The sequence below is a fragment of the Tyto alba genome, unplaced genomic scaffold (assembly GCF_018691265.1).
Source record: "Tyto alba isolate M040663 unplaced genomic scaffold, T.alba_DEE_v4.0 Super-Scaffold_41, whole genome shotgun sequence".
NCBI classification, from domain to species: Eukaryota; Metazoa; Chordata; class Aves; order Strigiformes; family Tytonidae; genus Tyto; species Tyto alba.
Window position 1 is genome coordinate 11311817 of NW_024881317.1, and position 21207 is coordinate 11333023.

The 21207-nt window shown below is 43.3% G+C and overlaps 1 protein-coding gene across 1 annotated transcript; it reads left to right on the forward strand.

Moving 5' to 3' along the window:
• Nucleotides 1–4103: 4103 nt before the first annotated feature.
• FSD2 (fibronectin type III and SPRY domain containing 2) lies at nucleotides 4104–20700 on the forward strand. Its single transcript, XM_032983019.2, has 12 exons — nucleotides 4104–4847; nucleotides 4927–5022; nucleotides 6055–6288; nucleotides 7596–7618; nucleotides 8586–8707; nucleotides 9747–9902; nucleotides 10950–11084; nucleotides 11839–11992; nucleotides 12392–12525; nucleotides 14464–14596; nucleotides 17866–18042; nucleotides 20349–20700. Exons 1-12 carry the CDS (start codon nucleotides 4104–4106, stop codon nucleotides 20599–20601), a joined length of 2361 nt encoding a protein of 786 aa, XP_032838910.2. The 3' UTR covers nucleotides 20602–20700.
• The last annotated feature ends 507 nt before the right edge of the window (nucleotides 20701–21207 follow it).

Below are 21207 nucleotides of genomic sequence, written 5' to 3' on the forward strand. Positions count from 1 at the left end.
GGAGGTGGGGCCTGCGCACCGCAGGCATAAAGGCCTCGAGTGTGGAAAAAAAAAAAAACAAAAAGGCTATTTACGTGAAACAAGCATTTATTTGTGTGAGTGAAGAGCGGTGGGCAGGGTGCACAGGACACACAGCCCTGCGGGGAGGAGCATCGACGTTACCTCAGGGCGTCCCTACGCCGCGGGAGGCCTCCGCCATTTTCCTGCGCCTGCTGGCTTGCAGCCGTTGATCGTGCTGGCCGCTGGCTGAGGGGAAGCTGCCGTGTGAGAGCAGTTTCCCTACCAGCCATTACTCCCATGGGCCTCGCAAAATTTTACCAGCTGTTCCCTTCTCCGAAGCCAGCCGAAACCCCGCACCTTCCCTGGGCTTTAAAACGGAGATGTGCACTACCTTGTGTCAGCATTCAAGCCCTGGGGGTGACCAGTGGCCCCAGCACCTGCTGTGCCACATGCCCAGAGGCTGTGGCCACAAACCACCTTTCGATCAAATGGTGCTTGTCTTTAAATCAGAGTTAGTCCTGAGGTCATACTTACTACACTGCCTAAATACCACCTTACCAGCCTCTGAGGGAAGCTGAGAGCAAAGGGGCTTTTATATAGCACAAATCTCTTATTCAGGCCTTGTATGCGAGGCTGAATTTGATTCATAGTAAACAGAATGTTATATTCTAGTCTTTGGAAACAAAACTATTTTGTACTTTTTTTTTTTTTTTTTTTTTTTCAAAAAATTAAGGCCTGTGATACAGTGTAGCTTAAAAGTATATGGCAAAAATAACTTCTCATTTGAAAACTTAAAAAAATCTGTCTGACAGCATAAATGTTAACATTTCAGCAAAGGCTACATTGTTTATGTGAAAACATTTCTGTTCTCATCTCACAGATGATAGAGGTACTTTCAGTGGTAAAGAGCTCATGACTACATGGGTGATTAACTTGTAATTCCTTACCAAAACAGAAAACAATTGTACTGCTAGAAATGTGAGATGACACCAAGTTTAATTGGAAAAGGAGGATAAAGCAGAGCTGTGTCAAGATCCAATAAACATTTTCCCTTGCACTGTCCTCTGAGCTCAAGACATACATAATGCAATGTTCTCAAATGTGCTTAAAAATCTTGCCAGCAAGGCTGGCTCAGTAGTATATTCACAAGTAGAAGATTATGTATGCTGGACAACTGTGGGTTTGAGTGGATACATAAAGCTCAAGTGCTACAGTAATCACAATAATCAGTGGTAATATACAGCCTGGGTTTTATCAGGTGAACCACTACTGAGCACAGACTGAAGGGATGTTTCTGTGAAAACCCTTCCTAGCTGAGCCATTGGCCGCTTTCTTCACTAGAATTAGTTTTCCAGAGGTCTAGCATACACATACAAGGTGGGGATGTGTGTATAATAAGTGTATGCAATATTATGAATTTAGACTTTTTCTAAATTCTGAATTCTAGTATTTTTTTCTAGAATCTGATCTTGATTCCAACTCAACCACACAGTAAAGCTTCTGCTAATAGAGAGGACTTTGCCATTCAGTGTTTGCAAAGAACAGAACAGATACTTCCATTTAATTGTGCAGCAATGCTGTAAGCGTGCATCCAGCCATCTGAGTTAGTTTGTGCAGGATGCATGTTTTGGGTACCCCACACACGATACTCTGCCTAGCACCACAGCCTTGGAAATCACACCTAGAGTCAATGACTGCACTCTGCAGGGTTTATTAATACCACCTCAGAAAGTGAGAGAGTTCTCTGTCTTTAGTGAGGACTCTCTATAATTGTTCCAAGTACTTCAGATCCAGAAATCAACATTCAGAGCCTTTTCTCAGTATATGACATTCATCCTGGTGACACTCAAGTAGCACACTGCTGAAGGACAGCCGGGGCACATCTATATTTGTTCCATTGCTCATTGCTGGCGTGTCCCTATCTGAGCAAAGAGGCGGTCTAGGGTTACAGCAATAAGTCTTCTAACTGCAGTCATAGAAAAGTGGCAGGGAATTGCTTTCGTGTGAATTAATTTTTACTAGGGGAAATAAATATGAAGTTTGATGCCATCTGAGCTAACAGAAGGATTTATGACGTCTTAAGATAGAAGGCAAGTTTTTAGGCAGTAACATTCTTTGTTATGAATTTTCAATAACTGACGGTCACGGACTTAAAACATTTTGCACTGTAATTTTATCTGTGCCTGTAAACTGAGCAAACACTGAGCAATCATCTGAAAATCTTATTTAAGCAGCAGGGTTCCAGACAAGCTTAATTACGCTCATTTTAATTTATGTAATTTAATTTCATTTAGGTAGGAAAAATACTTGTTAATTCACTTTTCTAGTTAGTAGTAGCTTCTAAAGCAAGCCTTACTGTTATAATTATGGGGAAAAAAGTCTTTGCGGGAGCCAGACAACATTTTCTGGTATGTGTCAAGACCTTTTCTCTGTTTAATATGTTAGAATTTGCATGATTTATTTTATTGCCTTTAGCATAAATAGTATTTCTGCCTAACTTCAGCGGTTTTGTCTATAGTACAATATCATTAGCTGTAGAATCCACACCCATGTCTGCAGTGCCAGAAGACAAATGGTGAACTTCTGTGTGTGTTTTCTTACAGATCTGGTAGGCTGGACTGTTTTCAGTCATTGATATAAAATCAGAGCGTGGGAGGTTTCTTAGCATTTTTCACTGGTTTGAGAAGTTGCTTCCTAATAAGTCACTGACTGTGTTGACTTCATTAGCTAAGTAATCCTCAGGTATATTAGTAAAATATTTATGGAATAAATTTGAGGTGATAGCAAGTACTCAAAACTACAAAGACCATAAAAAGTAGTTTGAAAGCAAAGCTTATGTGAAAGCTTCTGCAAAAGCTCTGATAACTTGCTAACCTTTTGGATTTTTTTCTGTGAGAAAGTGGTTTTAAAGCTTTCATATGCTTCACTTAGAACTAGATGTAACTATAGGTTCATTAATCTTCAGCTGAATTCTTTCAATTAACTCTTTTGATTGTACTAGTAAACTGGTGATAAAATTGACCTGAGTAGTTTTGTATTGGTGATTTTGTTCATGCTGTGGAGGGCTGTGGGGATGTTTCAGCTCTGACTGGGCACTGTCTCTGTACTACCATTATTTCATGTGCTGTTGTTAATACAGGATGGTTGGAAAGAGTGGGCTTGGGGAGTCAGCATTAAAATTGCCTTTTCACCTTTAATGTTGTTCCATGTGCATCTGCTTTATCATACAGCTTTGCATTTAGCATCCACATGCTCTTTTCACACCTCCCTCATTGCACAGAATGGACAAACTGGGCAAGCTCTGGGTCAGAGTGGGCTTATCTCAATTCAGGGGTCACTGACCTGCCCTGCTTCCTAGTTGCTCTGTGCTTTGTCATGGAGATCATAACTGAACTTTCTTCTGAGCTTCATATTTTCACAGCACCTGAGAACCCCCAAAGGGCAGTATTTCTCCCTATTTCTTAGAAAGGACCTGAGACATGGACTGAGAAAAATGTTAAAAGAAACCTCAAGTTTCAATATCAAGAATGGCAACTTGAAAAATCCAGAACAGGATTTTTCAGGGCATTTACTAGTGTTTTATGTGGCATCAGTGGTCACAAGGGAAGGCATCCTATAGTATGCCTGACTGACAGTTCAGAAAGAGCACTTGACAGCAGCTGAAGGATGAGCAGACTTCAAATTAGGCCATCTCCAATTGCACAGAACAGCATAAAGTGCGCCTGAAGTGCAGTCGCAGTGTTGAGCTGAGGACAGGACTACTACACAGTTTGGAAATCAGACATCAGGGTCACAGATGAGCCATTCAGAAAACATAGGATGTACACCAGAGACTGCTCTCCGCTTCGCTCTGCACAGACATGAACAAAAAAAGGCTTCTCATAGCTTCACTTCAGAAGCTTCACTTAGGAAGTAAAGCCACCAGCTTTGTTCTTTCCCATGCCTAACTTCAGGCCCTGAGCAGTCCTTAGCCAAACCTATTCCATCTATATATTTTTAAGCAAGAAAAACTCATGCTTGATATCTAAGTATGTAGCTAAGGATCTTGCTTATCTTTTACAGGATTGAGACTTACCATCTCAAAAGCCTCCCTGAGGAAACCAATGTCATTCAGATCTGGCAGCACAAGAGAGTATGAAACTAGTGACCAGTTGCCCGGTCGTTCAGCTTCCCCACCAGTCCCAGAATCTAGTGAGACTGAGGGTGAAGGATTGATATTTTATCACATGGATCTTTATGGATCAAAGGAGAGGTTTGATATCTTTCCCAAAGAGATATCTGGTCAAGGAGACAGATCTTTGGATGATACAAGAAGGGAATCTGCATTGAGTAGCAAAAAATTTCAGTGTTCACAAGAAGCTGGATATGACTTGGAAAAGGAGGTTGCAGAGTTGGCTAAGATGTATGGACTTGATGAGGACAGAGAAAAAGAGCTTGAGCTTCTTGGAGGACGTCTGGAGATGGTGGAGAGCAGATGGCCACCTGCTCGCACAGAAAAAGCAGGATCACATAGCTCCATATATAATGCATCAAAAAGCAGCTCTCCAGTGAAAGATCAAAGTCAAAGCACAAAGCAACAGGGACTTCCTGGCGAGGCTTCTCTTGATGAAGATCAGAGCAAACCCAGAGCAGAAGACGAGGCTGAGAGCCACATATGGTCCAGAGAGGGGCTTAGCAGCAGTGGCATGTCAGATGAGTGGAACAGTCAGACTGTCAGTGAGGAGGAGGAAGCAGCGGATGTTTTTTGTTCTACCTGCAAGATGCCAATCCGAGCTTTTGACAAACTGTTTGGTGAGCACAAGGATCACAAGGTGACTCAGCTCCCTGGTGCAATGGAAAGCGAAAAGGTAAGAGTAATACAAGTGTACTGTGGTGCCTCTAAAACAGTGTTCAGACATACTAGAATCACACTGGGTGTTTTGGTAGGAGGAGATTCATAAAAACATGTGCAAGTTGGAAGAGAAGATTGCCCAGATGGAAAACTTTGCCAGTCACTTGGAGGAAATCTTCATCACTGTAGAGGTAAGGCATTTTTTCTTGGGCTAACTTTGTGGTACTGGGATTAGAACAGTTTTGACAGTCAGTGTTCTGTTGTTAAGGAGGTGAGTAATTACGGTAATGGAGCACAGAGTTATTTTGGGGTTTCCCTAGTCTGAAGTACTCAGGAAAATTTGTCCTAACAATTTTTTTAAGCGGGCTAGTAAAACCATATTAAGCATTTGCACAGACACTTGCATTCAGAAATAAAGTGACCTCCCCGTCAGGTTATTTTAGTTTTAAATGGCCAAAGACCTGTGATCTAACTAGACCATCCAGACTGTACCCCTTGTGTTCACTCCGTTTCATTTACAGAAGTGTTTTACAGGCAAACCCTTGGACTAGCTGCATCGAGCTACAGCACTTCAGGGGTTGTGCTTCTGTTCAGCTGGTGTCAACTTGGCCCCAGGGGAAGGGGCCCAGCTGGCAGCAAGTCAAATTGAAGCAGTAACTCAAGTCACCTACTGTCTTTTCTCTGCTGTATGTGGCGCAAAGAGATATCACTGCCTGAGCAGTGGGCAGCTGCTGGCAATAAAGCCTCGCCTGCTCCTTAAATCTTCCTTCCTAATGCTTTCTCCAGCAGTGAGTGAGGATACCAGCATTAGCTGCTCAGCTCCTCCAGTGCGAGTCCATGGATCCCACTGGGTTGCCATGGTTTCTCTCATGGAAGGATGTGCTTGACTGTGTTCGTGGAAACACTTGTGAGATTATGGCTAGGATATAACCCTAGTTGTGCTCCATGGGCTTAGGTTGGAGGCAGTTGCCTTGCATCATTGTTTTTATTATCATTTCTGATGTTCTGATGTCTGGAACCAAGCCTAACACTCTCTTGTGCCTCAGTGGGGGTGAATAATTAGAATAAACCCCTAAAAATGCAAACTAGTCAAATCACAGCTTCTGTGTACTGGCACTGCCTCCCTAGTGAGGAGAATTTTAGGCAGTCCCGAGTAAGATTTTTCTCCGGCTAACCTATGGATCAGGCCTGACACCAAGGAACAACCCGCAAATGCCTTACAGGAAAACTTTGGGAGGCAGGAGCAGAACTTTGAGGTGCATTACAATGATGCAGTACAAGTGCTTGCTCAGAAGTACGAAGAACAGTTGGAAGCACTGGGGGAAGAGAAGAGGCAGAAGCTGGAAACTTTATATGGGCAGCTGGTCCATTGTGGGGAACATCTCGACACCTGCAAGGAGCTGACAGACAAAACCCAGGAGCTTTCCCTTGAAAATGACAAAGCTGCATTTATGAAGGTAAAGAGCTTTAACTGGCAAAGCCCCTTCTAAATGCTCTTTGCTGCTTGCAAGTAGTGTCCAGATGGGAAGTCCCAAGAGTCTTTATTGCTATAGAGCATTTGGGGTGCTCGGTCCATGGTGCTGTCACTGCTCCAGGTGCTTGGCATGGTGGCATTGACTTATTGGGGCAACACAACAGGGCCAAAATGCAGAAGCAGGAGCAAAAGTTTGTAACTTGGGTGCTCAATGATTTGTGAGTCTCACTGGGGTTCAGAGAGGAGATATCTCTCTAAAAAGCTTATCTCAGGAAACTCTGGAAGCACTTAGTGTTCATTGCCTCATGCAGGCTCAGCTCTCTTGCTCTATTCTGGGCTCACAGCAGGCAGGCTGATGCAACCACTTTGGAAGTTGTTTCTTTTTCTTGCTCATTTTGTTGGAAAGTTCAGCTGAACAGGAGGCTCCAAACTAAATACATCAGGAGCTCCTGCAAAGTGATGGACGAATCTCACAGTTGAGGAGGTGTCAAGAAGTTATTTTTCTTTAGCAGGCAGAAAAATAATTGGAAAAAAATTAGAATTTTCACTGCTGATGAGTGATTGCTCTAATGTGAGCTGTCCTGTGACTCAGGTGGGTGGGAGCATTTCTATAGCACAGCCACAGTAACTTCTGAACTGGACCATAAACAAATCTCCTAACACCTCCAGTCTTCTCCAATGGATCAGCTTGCTGTGTCACTCCAGCCTGCTGAGTTCTTCGCATGAGCTGACTTTCCCTGTTCCTCTGCATCTCTGGAATAACTTTATTTTCTCCTTAGCTTGTAACCAGTTTTACATCACCCCTAGGAACCATTAGTCACCAAGAAGTGAATAGCTCTTGGTCATGAGCTCTCAGCTGCTTAGGTTTCTCCAGGGACTGTCTTCCAGTCTGTCTTCCAGTAATGTGCACTACTCAGATTGCCTGCAATGCAGATAATGTCACTAAGTTCTTTTCCCCAGCTGTTGCTGGGTTTTGTTTGTGAAGGATTTGTTGGCACTTTGGACAACTGAGGAAGGATACAGTCTAGAGTCTAGATGGGTAGACACACTGATCACTGCCTGATATTGCACATTATCTTACTGTAAATTCAGCCAAGATCTGTCCATTTGAATGAGCAGTTAGGCACAGCTTTGTTCTCAGAGCTATGTGAGAGCCAATTATTTCACTCTATGGGCTGCATGTTGAGACAATTCATGTAAGACAAGTCAACAGCATGATGTAGTCTGACTCTGGACTAATGCAAGAAATGTATCTTTTCTGTCTTTAACACTCTCTCTTTTTTTCTACAGGCAGCAGTAACCATGGTTGACAGGTAGTATCACAGTCTGGGATTTTGTGTCACATTTCTTCCTCATAATTGGACCTGTTAGTGGAGATACTTGCATGTTCTGGACTCTGTTCAGGCACATAAATGTTATCTAAGCTACTAGAGTTATTGAAATCTTTAATATTTCTCATTTAGACTGCAGCAGGAAAAGTTGCTCTAAGAAGTTTAACATTCAAAACTAGTTTTGAGCCAATTTCAAAAAACCCAAAAGGAGAGTTAGAGCATGAATAAATTACTGTTTTCAGCTTAGTCATAAGGAACTAATTTCAGTGACTGAAAAACAGGATTGCTAAACATCTTGAAAGAAGTGGTCTGGATACAAATCTGACTAAAACTGAGCTCCCTAAATAGATTAGTAACAGGCTTATTTATGCATTAATATAGAAGGGTAGAAAGTCAGGCTGTGGGACCCCAAACAGATACTGAAAGACCTTGGAGCACTTGGAAGAAGTCTTAAGGCACACTAAATCAATTACAAAAAGTATACATTTAAATTGACTGCCATTGTTTATGAAAACACAGAGAAAAGATACCCCTTTGTTTCAAATTTATAACACCTGGAACCATGAGGTCCTGAATTAGTAATAGTCATAAATTTAAAATAATGAAAGTCATGAGGCTATGGCTTGCTTCCCACGGAGGGGTGCTGGGGAAATCTCACTCCCCTGCTCAGTGGGAGCACAGTGTGTGGCAGCCAGCTCGTTGCATGAGCAGGGCATGCAAAGCGTGGTCCCTCAGTCCCATCAGCATCCAGCTCTGTTTGGAGCACTGATCTGATATATGGCCAAGGGCATGGGGAGGCTGAGCTTTGTACAACTATGAAAACGTTATTTTAAGGAAATAGCTGTTATTTTAGCATTTGCTGTTCTTTTACCAACAGGTATCATAGAAAGGTATCTCCAATACTACGGTACTTCCAATCATACATTTTTTTTTCCCCCTACAATTACAGGCTGGAAGAGTTCTTAAAGAGAGAAGTGGATTTACAGCTTTCAACACTGCCAGACTTTGAAGAACGGGTCATAGATTTCTCTGAAGTTGAACAACTAATGAACTCCATTAATACTATTCCAGGTACTCTTCCTATCTGGTTATTATTTCAGACCTATTTACATTAACAGAAGTCCATTACTTCTTTTAAAGGAGAACTGCAAAGGTAGAATTAGCTTCTCCCTAGTTTTTCCTCTAGATTTTTTTTTTTTGCCTATATATACAGAGACAATGGAAGCTATTTTTTGATTTTTTTTTTTCTTTTGTTTTCAGTATAAAATTACCAGAACCACCACATTTGGACTTCCATGCTTTTGCTGGATGTTTTCCTAAAAGACTCACAAAGACTACTCCCTTCCATTGAGGGGTCAGGCATGGTTAGCCAGAGATAACTTGTCTTACCTTGTAGTTGCTTGAACAAAGGGACATCAGACTGCTTTAAACAACCTGCGTAGCTTCTCTTCACAACCAGGTTTCAGTGGCTTGTTCCTCTGATATTTAGCAAATATTTTTCCTAATATCCACAGAAAATAGAGCAAAACCCAAACAAATTTCTAATAATTACAAAAATAAAAATAGGAAATATTTTAAATCTTTTCTGGCACACCATAAATGGTCAGAAAGAACAATATGCATTTTTAATGCCCATACATTGTGTTTTCTTAAAGTAAAATAGCGTTTGCCGCTTCTTTGCTTGTGCTGCTGACCCCATGTTGTACAGCTTTTCCCTCATCTTTCACCCAGAGGCTCCTCAGCCCCTGGGCTGGTCCCCAGCGGTGCCGTGCGTGTCAGAAGTTGCTCCTGCAGGGCTGTACTAGCTGGCTGGGGAACAGCAGCCCTCAGAGGCAGGGGAGGTCAAGTTTACAGTGTAGAGTTAGGCTGAGGCTTATGTATTTTGCTGTTTTGATTTTGATTTGAAGCAAGACTAGTTCATACACCAGTGACTTGATTATTATCTGCAGCTATTTACAGAGTCAGCTCCTAACTTTTCTCCATGTGGGAGGAATATGACCCTATTCGATGCCTAGGCTTTGTGCCAACACCTTTGTGAGAGCAGGTGTTTGCCTGTGAACGACGTACTATGCTTACATGTTAAAAAACTGACCTGTTTTCCCCTCTGCAGCTCCTTGTGCCCCTGTGATCAATCCCCAGGCTCCCAATGCAGCGACTGGCACATCACTGAGAATTTGCTGGGGCCTCTTCTCAGATGACACTGTCGAGTGCTACCAACTGTGCTATAAAACAGTGAGCAACGACAGGTGCAATGATGAACAAGCAGGTAAGAAGGCCTGGACCCAAGGGGACACCTCAGCCCTCCACTGACAAAACCAGATGGTTCCAAAGTCCCTCTGGTCCTGCTGTGGTAACTGGTGTGCTTTCTGTGCACTCTCTCTGGTGTCTTATTTCCTGCTTCTGGCTTTGTCACTCTTCCCCTGCCAGGTCAGCCATGCTGCCAGCTGCAGCAGGACCCATCGCAGGAGCAAGGACAGAATGGGGCAGCAGTTGGGATAGCAGGAGTGGGAAGGGGACAGTGGATGGAGTCAGGCCTTAACAGTAGCATTTCCTTTCCTGGTGGGTGGGCACTGTGTTAGACATACATGCGCTGCATCCGCTCCAAAGCACAGTATTTTTAGAGAGCAAATCATCATATTATTGGCATGCCCACTGAAACCCCCACAGTCATTTTGCAGTCTATTTCAGTACTAATAATAGGCTGTACCTGCCCATCACCCACCCACACAAAAAAAGAACCACAGAACCATTCTAAAATGTCCCAGCCTTGTGATAAAACTGCCTTTGCTACTAATATTCTTGCAGAACCTTTTACTGAAAAGTCACTTCTCCAGCAAAAGTGGAATCCAGTAGAGTGCCAAATGGCCAGTTCAGAAAAAAAAGCAGAACCTATCCAAATTTTATAAGATGAAGAATGAGAAATATGTAGTGAAATAGCTTCAGCTCTTGTCCCACTGCTGGGACGAGCTGACCAGACAGCATCCCTGGAGTGGGAACATGCAGGGTCTTTTTGGAAAAAAATCAGTGTCAGGTGGGTGACCTTTCTTTCTGTGTTGTTTGTTTTTTTTTTTTTTTTTTTTTTTCCTGAGTGATGTTGTTCCTTCAGAAGCTGTTGCATTATCTGATTTATTCCTCCTTAGAAGAAGGCATGGTGAAACAGCCTGACAGCTAATTGAAGGGTATGGAGCATGAGGAGCTCTCTTGAACTCAGCACACAAAACAATGCATCTCAATTCCATTATTTGAAGCAGCTTTGGGGAAGAGTGGGTAACTGTGTAAAGGCACTGTAAATGCTTTGTTGTTTTCATTTCAGAGCATATGCTAAAAGTCAAAGAAACATACTGCACCATTACTAATCTGCTGCCAAATACACAATATGAATTTTGGGTCAGTGCTTTAAATGCCTCTGGTATCAGTCCACCAAGTGAAAGAGCAGTTTATGTAACAGGTAAAAATATTTTATTCATATGACTGTGTGACCTTCATAGTGAAATTCACAGTTATCTCTGAATTTTCTGCCAGTAATGCTTTTGGGGCACCTCATTTCTTCTGATGTAAGTTTACTGACTGCATGGGAATTTCCTACCTTTATTTGGAGAGCCTATGAGGCCAATTGTCCCTGTTTTAGAGTTGAAGAAACAGAAGCACAGAGACAAAATAACTTATGTAAATGCAAGCATGTAGAAGAGCTGAAAATAAGGCTCGAGTCTCCCAGTTCTGCCAGGTGGATGCCAGCCCTCCTTTTATTGGCCTGTAGATATTTTGTGGAATCACCTGCTATGTTGCCCTTTGTAACTGCAGTTCAGTCAAGCACATTTTGTGAAATCCTGACCTCAAATTGAGCAAGTCAGAGTGAGACCTTCAAGCACTCATTCCAGAGGTCTTTGACATCTTAGAGCAGCGAAGAGATGCACCTTTATGACAAAGATAAAACCAATGATAGAAATAAAATTGTGTGTAATCAGTGTCTATCTATGTTACTTCTCTGATTAATTCTCTTGGGACCTTTATAGTCCAAATTAAGTCTTTGAATAGTACTGTTAATTGCCCTGCCTGCTATTTATTGTCTATTAGGGAAGCAGGTTTTTTTAACTATATAGTATTAGTAAATAACTTTGTTTTATTTTTTAAGTCTTCAAAGCATGTTTGTTGCAAACATCTTCAAACAACATCTAGAAATTGTTCTTTTGCCTACTTTTTAGCTCCTTCACCACCTACTATAAAGAGTAAAAAGATCCGAAGCTGTGAAAATGCAGCACTGGTGTGCTGGGAATCTAGAGACATTAACCCTGTTGATTCCTACATGGTTGAATTGTCCAAGCTGACAGATGAAGAAAATGGTGATATTATTACTGAGTGAGTCACTATTCTATTGAGTCCATGTCCTGAAGAGGGGCTGTAGAGACAAAACCATTTAAAATCACGTGGCATCAGATAGCACTAAGAAAGGACCTGTGACCCTTTGGTGAATTCACCTTTATAAACATTTCTCTTAGTAAAATTAATTGTACAAATGTTAATAAAAAATTACTATACAGGGTATGGGAAAAGGGCAGATGCAAATGTAAAGATCTGCATAGTCTGTCACAGACTCTGTCTTGCCCCTGCTACTGATAACTGTACAAGGAAAAGTGTTGTTGATGGGTTACAAGAGAAGCTGGTCATCTAATTTCTTCTTTGTTGTTCAGAAAAATAGTCTCAAAGGGCTATCTTTGGTCTCTACCCTATCATTTACCATGGATTTATTTTCTGTAGATCTATTGTTGGGATTCCTAACTGTGAAGTCCTAATTAACCTCCAGCCAATGCAAAGCTACCACATCTGTGTTAGAGCCCTAAACCTGGGTGGTTCCAGTGAAAGAAGTGAACCTGTCCTGGTACACACAACAGGTACTGTACAGCTCGGAACAACTCCAGCAGCCTATTGTAGCATCTGTTATCTCAACAGAAAGATTCCTGCTGGTTTCAATGGCCTCTGGATCAGATCCTAATCTCTTACATCTAATTACACACCTGGTAACCTTTTAGGAATGAAAAAACCACTTTTTATAACAGTAAGTGCATTGCTTCAGCTCTGTAATTTCAGATTATTTCTGTCCATTACATTTGATACTTGAAAGTTACTAATTTCTAAACATTTTAAAAGACAGTATCTACCCAACACCCCTAGATGTTGCCAGCTTGCCAAGTAGTAACACACCAATGAAGAAAGTTGTAGTGTGATTTTACTTTACTTCAGAGATTACCTTGTAATGATACTGCTGCTGGAAAGTGTGGCTGAGACAGTCAGCAGTTTCCAGAGTCATTTGCATATGCAAAAATATTCCTCTGTATGTATTAGAATGGCTCCAACTTGGCTGGGGAAGCTCTGAGGGCTGGTTCCCTTTATTCATCAGGACAAAGGCAGTCCAGCTTTCAGCTGGAAGCTTTGCTTTTGGTAACTCACAGAGCATTACCATCTCTGCTCTCAGTGCCACACTGGGCAAGGATTAATGTTCTCCCCCAAAGGGAAGTTGGAAGCCCTTTCCCTTCCCAACCGTCTAATCAAAGCTCATTTTAATGACTTCTAGGTAGACACCTGTTTTCATCTTCACCATTGCAATGATGACATGGAAACTTCACTGGGGTGTCTCACACCTCCCGCATCAGTCACAGATACATTCACACCATCCCTGTGGCTCCTCTGCCCTTACCTTCTATGAGAGATTTGCCAATAGTGCTTATTCAGCAAGCTGACCACATATCCATTAATCTGTGAAAGGCTACAGTAAGAAATCTGTCTGCTACACAACAGTGACACTACAGAAAAGAAATGGTCATTCTTAAATCCTTGGAGAGGAAGACTGTCATTGTGTTACTATTGTTTGTATGTATTTCAACTGCTTCAATCAAACTCAATATTTGAAATTGCCAATTTTGCTTGCACAGCATGTGTTTGTTTTCAGCAGCACATGCCTGTAATTGCCCTGTCATTGTTTGTATTGTATTTGCATTGAAGTAACTTGCAGTTTGATTATAATGATTTCATTTGGGATTAGTATGGAGAGATTTATCTTCTCCGAGTCTACATTATGCAAATAGCTGATGCAAATTGATCTGTCAGCTGCAAGCGCTCACCTCCAACACTGGGAATGACCTTCGATTCTTACTTACTGGGCTGGATACACAAACACCAACTACAAACAGCAGCTGTGACGCACGTGGCTGCTCATCGGAGCACAGTGCGTCAGATCTGCTGTGTGAAGCCTCCAAAGGGAGAAAGGCAGAAGTACTTTTATCCTGGGCTAGCTTAGCTGACTTACCCCTCTGAGGACTGATCTGATGGGGAGGTGCTGAAGCATGAGGGATGCTGCTCCACCTTTGTAGAGACCCCTTCTCTTCAAACTGTGCCCAGCATTTATGTGGAAGAGTGAAGCCATGGAGAAGCCTTTAAACCCCCTTCTCCTTTCAGTGATCAAAATTAGATCACTTCAGCTCTGAGGAAGATGACTTGAAACCGGACAGTCCATTGCAGGGAGGACCCCTCATCTTTGAATAGCTGCTTCCTGCACAATGTCTTCAGCTTTGAGCACTGTCTGGGTTCAAAACCAGGTTAAGGCCCCTTTTCTGCTTTTCTCAAGGATGTGACTAAACACTGTTAATCTGTAAAACACCCATCTGCATGAAAAATTCCAAATGGATAACCCTGTCCTTTCAATGTCAGTCAAAGATTCCTTCCAGAGCACTGGTTAGTCTTTTTGTGGATCCAAACATTTCACCACACCCTTGCTGCAAACCCTAATGCCATGTGGAGTTGCTGAAGTTATCCTCAGGCATTCTCTCTTGCAGGCACCTACTTCTGCCTTAATGAGGACACAGCCCATCCTTTACTGGCGATTCTAGATGATGGATTTACAATTGCATGTGATGAACTGGAAAACCCAGAGTGTGATCTGCCCGTCTATGATAACAGCTTTACAAGGTATACAGAAGAGTTTCAGTTGCAGCTACTGTATGTGGTTTGTGGCTGCTTTGCCCACAACACACTCCTACCTTGAATTTAAATCCACTACTGGTATTGCAGCTCTCCTCACCTTCAAGCCAGGCACCCACCAGCTAAAACTTCCAGACTGGATGTGTGTGTATAATGTATAGTGTTTTTTTCCATCTTGGTTTTTGCATAAGTGACTGGTCGTCTCCAGTTTTAGACAACTGCAAACTTCTGTGTTGATCCTTTTAAAATATTAATTACTCATCTCTTAGAAAATCAGATTTATTTTAAGGTATTTCAAGTTGGGCTCCTAAGATACCTATTCAGTTTGAAATGGTAGGCTTTCCCCATCATTCCTTGGAAGGTAAAACTCCATATCCATTTATCCAGACCACATAGTTTCAGTTTTTTCCTGAGCACCATTACTGAACTCCCTGTGGCATGCTGCTCCTTTCTGAGAATTTCTAGGGTGACTAATACATATTGTCTACAACATCTCCCTTTGCATGATGTGTGCACCGACTTCTGTTAAATTCCAAAACTTTCTTCCCATTTAATTCTTTACAGAGCCCAAAACCCCCAGGAAAATGTCACAAGAAAGTAAAGAAATCAAACCCCATATACTCTTAATACAGCACTAGTGGGATTAAAAAAAAAAAAAAAAAAAAGGCATAATTATTAGGTTCTCTTTTAATTACAGTGATCCAACACCTGCACACTACCAAGACTTGAGGAGCTGCTCCTCTCTGCTGGCTGTTGCTCCCTCTCTCTTGTTTCTTCCTCTGCAAGCTGCCAAGGTGATAGAGCCTTGAGCATAATATGCAGGAGGCTCCACCCATCCTTCCTTGGTCTCAGTTTCACACAGGGAGATTTGGGGGCTGTTTATATACAGCTCTGTCCAGTGGAAACCACCAAACACTCATGTGTAAACCTGTTCACTATGGCAAATGTTACAGAATGGGCAAAAAACCCTATTGATACTTTGCTTTGGGCACCTGACCCTCTTCTTTGAAAGTGGCTTCTGTAGTTCAAAGCACAGTTGGTCTATTTGTTTGTTGGTTTTGTTTTTGTTTTTTTTTTTTTTTTTTTTTTTAAATAGATGCCAGGAAGTGTCTAATGGGTCCTTCAGCAGCTCTCATTGATTTTGTGAGTCTAAATCTATCTAGCTGCTCTTTGGAACTTAAGCATCACTTGGAAGTTAATGCAAGTTCATAGAGGATTACAGATGTGGGCAGCCGCAATTACATAGAAACCTGCTTACATACTCTGGGTACACTGAGCTGAACTTGAACAGGTGTTTAAGGGCCAAAGCAAATGGTAAGGAAATGAGAGGGATCTGAGTACTTACCTCCTGCTGAAAGATCTAGCTGATATTATTTGGGCCTACAGATTTTACTTTCAAAAAAGAATTAGGCCCTTTGCCATTGAAATGAGACTTAACTTGCCAGAATGCGTGTTTCCAGTCAGAACCACAGAAATAACATCTAACCAGGACAGGCATCTGCAGACACAGAATAATACAAGCCCACAACTTTGTCCCTCCATGGAAATGCAATGTTACTAGACGGCTCAGCAGAAAGAGCCAGGAGGTACACAATTCTCTTAATTAAAGTCACCATGATAAACCTAAATGGGATTTCATCCCACTTTCACAGAGTGCTTTTATCTTTCACATAAACAGCCAGAGCTAGCACTCATTTTGAACTCTGAGGCTGAGTTTTTGATGCCACTGTGAACTTTCAGAAGCCTCTTTCATGCCAAGATACTGTGAAAAAAAAGAAAAAGAAGAAAAAGCTCCCAAGCTCAAATGACTAACGCTCACACTACAAGGAAATTACATCACAAACTCTTCTTTCCAAAGTTTGTTAGATCTCCAAAAGGCTGATGTGTTTCCTAACCACAGCAGCTCCTACAGTCTGACTCAGATTTGCCTTGGTGGCTTTGCAACTCTCATTACTATGGTAGTATTTTGTTCACAGATGTTTACCCATCCATTTTTTATCACTCCTTTTCCTTCTGAAGCTGTAACAACACAGCCTCTCTGATTCCCGATTTCAGCAGCCTTCAAGCTATTCCCAAGACATCTACATGCACTTGCAATGAATTGTACCCTTGCTTTAAGTGATTGCTGCTGAGGTGGCACACAATACAGCTATCTTGCTGAGCATGCCTGTCCTTGCACATCAGGCCCTCCAAATGCTGAGTGCAGCTTTCTCAGCATTACCTAGAGGTTAGATGAGCTCAGAATCTGCCACCAACATCCTTTGCCTTTGTAATTTACAACTTTAGACAACCCTACCACAGAAATGTACAGGTTGTGCATGACTCCCCATCCAAAACTGAAGGTGTTTTGAAACCTGCTATCCCCTCTGATGCAGCAATGACAGCTAATACATCATGTACTTTTCCTGAAGAAAAGCTGGGGTGTAGGCTTACAGGATTCATGTTGCCCTCTTAATATCAGTTAGGGTGTTTCAGAAGCATTTGGCATGGGTTATTTTGCCCAACTTTCTTGCTTCAGAACCTGTGTTTTTGCAGACTTATGTCTTCAAAGTGCCCAACTGCTTTGACTCTGAGACTGTGCCTGTAAATCAAGCTGAAGGGTATACTGTCTTTGTCTGTCTCTCCTACAAATCTTTTTAAAGAGTTATCTACTATATGGTTCCTATCATAAGGGCTAGAAACCAGTCTACTCTTCAAACTGTTCATGGCCCAGGTACCTAAGCATATTCCACACTCTCCTGCCATGTTCAATTCTTGCTGGTCTCTCCAAACACAGCATAGGCAGGTCTCCTCCTCCCCAGCTGCCCCAGGAGTTTCATGCTGTTACAGTGCTCAATTCCTGATGCTGGGTGACATTTAAAGCCCTGAGCTGTTTGGGAAAAAAAATACAAAATCTGTAGCCTTTTTCCCCTGTTATACTGGGGTTCACCAGAGCACTCTCTTTTCTAACAAATAACTTTCACAATATATCCAGGCAGCATAGGATGCTCTTCCCCCTATTCCTGCAAGTGCCCAGGACACTAATTTATACAAAGCTACCCACAGGCAAAACTAGGGTAGGTATCACAAAGAAACCTGCAGGTTTTGTCAGGTCCTCAGCACGTGGACTTTGCTGTAGTCAAAAATCTATGCCACACTGCTAAGGAGACAGCAAAAGTTTATTGATATGTAACGTCCAGGTTCTTTACATACCTAACCATTGCAAATAGCATTGCAGAGTCCCTGCCAAAGCACATATTCCTGTCTATCTCCCACAGGTGTATTGGGATCCTGGGCAGTCTGATACCATTTCCAGGAAAGCATTACTGGGAGGTGGAAGTTGAGGAAGATACAGAGTACAGAATTGGTGTGGCTTTTGAAAACACTCCAAGACATGGTTATCTGGGGGCAAACAACTCATCCTGGTGCATGAGGCATATCATCACACCATCGAGGTAAGGGCTGTGGAGGCTGCAGTTCTCCTACCGGAAAGGAACACCTCTTACATGTATACCTGCAGGCAGAGCAGCAGAGAGCTCTTACTCGCAAGGGACAGCCAGAGATTTTATATCTAAGCCCAGACCAAGCACTTAACCAGGGGTCTCTGACGTTCCACCATTGGCACTGTGAACTAGTGTTGGAAGGGTACTGGAACCTTTAAGCAAATCCTCCTGCTTAATGACATTCTCACACTGAAATAGGCAGTCCCAGGAACAAATCTGAATAAAATCTGCATTACAGAAGTTAGCTGTAAGGGTCTTGTTTTAGATTACCAAAACCCCAGCGGGAAGACAGAGAGTCATAGATCCATGTAACCTAGAAACTATGTATCTGGTTAAACCTAGTTGTATGCCACTGTTCTTATCTCTCTCCTACCTACTGAGTACCTAACAGCCACACCTGCATGCAGAAAAGCCAGCTCCCCTCATGTCTCAGCTGAACCTGCTGCCTCTCCCCTGGACACCATTACATTAGCATCATTGCCTTTGACTCCCACCCGAAATTCAGACACCCTGTGAAGCACCCAGGAGCAAGAAAACAAGTCACACCCCCAGGCAGTGCTGAGTATTGCCTGCTGCCTGTCTGAACGGCTCACAGCTCAGCCCCTGAGGGTTGCCAGGGTGCTGCTGGCTCCTCTTGACCAGGGAGCCTGGACGGCACCCCTGTGTCCCCAGCATGCACCATCAGCGAATGGTAAGGATGGCACAGCACAGGCCCACATCTGCCTGACCTCTGCCTGCTGGTACACAGCGAGGTTTTAGCTGCAGCTCAGTTGGCTGGAGCACACGCTCCTCCCCAGGTGCCTGCTGCTCTCAGCTCCCCAGCAGTTGGCCAGAGTCATTAGCAGAGCTGGCATTCGCCTCCCACACAGCAAGAAATGCTGCTTAATGAGAGAGACCAAACCCACTAAAGCTAATGACTCTCCCATACACTGCAGGCAAGCTAATTTGACTTCTTTGCTATGTTGAGCTAAGAGGTAGACTGAGGTTTGTTTTCTTCTGGAGCAATGAGCATAGACTTCAGAGAGCAAAGGGAGCTTGGCCATTGCTCAGTTTGAGTCACTGCCTTACCCATTTCTGCAGGGAAATTTTCTCAGGTTTAAGTGGTACGGGTGGAGGAGGTGGTTAGTGAAGAAGCCGGTCCTTATGAAATGCCAGATAACTCACTTCAGCTGAATAAATCTCATCTCTGCTCAGAAAGGCACATGTTCCCATAGAAGTCTCATATTTTTGGTTGCAGCATGCCACACTAAAGAGAGCTCTGAGTAGCTGTTAAAGGACCTCAGCATTACTCAGTGACTACATGGGGAAGAAGAGGGCTACCCTCATAACAAAGCTGCTTACATACAGAGCACCTTCCTGACCTCCAATAACCCACAGTCCAGGAACCACAGTCAAAAGACATCACCCTCTAGTAAATAAGCATGAAGACTGGAACTTGCGCATTAACACCACCCTGGCTGAGCAGGGAGGTCTTGTAGGAAAACCAACCAGAAATGTCATTTAGAGAATGGAGTTTGAAAAATGTTGCCTAAGTCTGGAGGATGCTTAGCCACAGCGTGAGTCAGGCTGCCTCTGCCCAAGGGATTACGCTCCCTGGCTACTGCTGTGAAGGCGGGCGTGAGCGGCACCCTAACATTGGCAGGAAAGAGGGCTCAGCACCAGGGGCCCTCAGGGAGCAAGTGAGCAGCATGGCAGGGCCTGGAAGGACAAGACTGAGTCATGTTGCCAACTCCCTCCTTAGCAGTGCCTCCAGCTACCTCGGGGCAAGGCTGAGATGACAAGTGGTGTTTTGGGGCAAGCCTAACAGAACACAGCTCCTGCATGGGGGAAGGGACAACTTCAGCCTAAACCTAGTGGGCAAGGATGCACCCTCTTATTTACAGGACACCCATGCTGCCTTCTGAGACATGGAAAAAACTAGGAAGTCCCATGTTGTGCTGGTACCTCGTCCACATCGAAGGGCTAGCACCCATCTGTTCACAGCTGGACTGGGATGTGAAACGAGGCCAGTTACACAGGTTAGACAGGCAGGTGTGGACACAGCGGGTGAGGCTGTGTGTAAGCCCAGAGCACACCACTCCTCAGCAAACACAGCCACTGCTCAGCAAAGTGGCTGTGACGGGGGCAGTAAGCACAGGGCACACAGGGGGGATGGGACTGTGAGCAGGAGGCATACCCCGGAACACACTTCTGTGGACAAAGCACTTCCCCTCACAGCCAGGGTGCCCTCACATTTTTTGTCTGTCTCTTGCCTACAGGCACAAGTATGAATTCCTGCACAGTGGGATGACACCAGACATCAGAATTACTATCCCCCCCCGAAGGATTGGCATCCTGCTGGACTATGAGAACTGCAGACTGTCATTTTTCAATGCAGATATTGCCCAGCACCTTTATGCATTCAACTCACACTTCCAGCATTACGTCCATCCCTGCTTTGCTTTGGAAACACCTGGTATCTTACGGATATACACTGGAATCACAATACCCTCATGGACTGCTCTCCCATAACCTGTGTTCTCCAGCTACCACATCTACAGGTAACCTGTGCTGAACAATGCCCTCTTTCAGTGTTAACTGCTCTATCACACTCCCTATAAACCAGTTGTCTCCCAAAAAAGAGAGCAACCCTGACCCGAAACAGCTGCCAGGCCTGAGCCCTTACAACAGTTTCTGTCCTCTTAGGCAGGATCTTAGCTGAAAACCATTATGGTCACAAGATCCATCAACATCTCAGAATTCTCCAGTTAGAAATCCTTCTCAGAGATGACACTGTCACCAAGCAGCAGTGGCAGCTGGATCACTGGTTCCCCCAGTCCCCATCTGATACCTAGGGAACTCCCCCTGTTCCAGAGCAATCATTAATTTCACTCTTATGTCCGCTGAAGAGCTAAAAATTCAAAGAAAAACAAAAATAGCAAAAGGCATAATCGCTGTACAGCTGTTAGACAGAGCTGAAAACACTCCAACCATGAAGCAGATCTCATAATCAAGTATTCTTGTTGCTACATGAAGTCTGTGACACAAGATAATCAAATACACCTCCCTTGTGTGTGAACTGTTAGCACCTACCATACGCAGTGAGTCTTTTTGAAATACCAAAGCATGCACTACAGC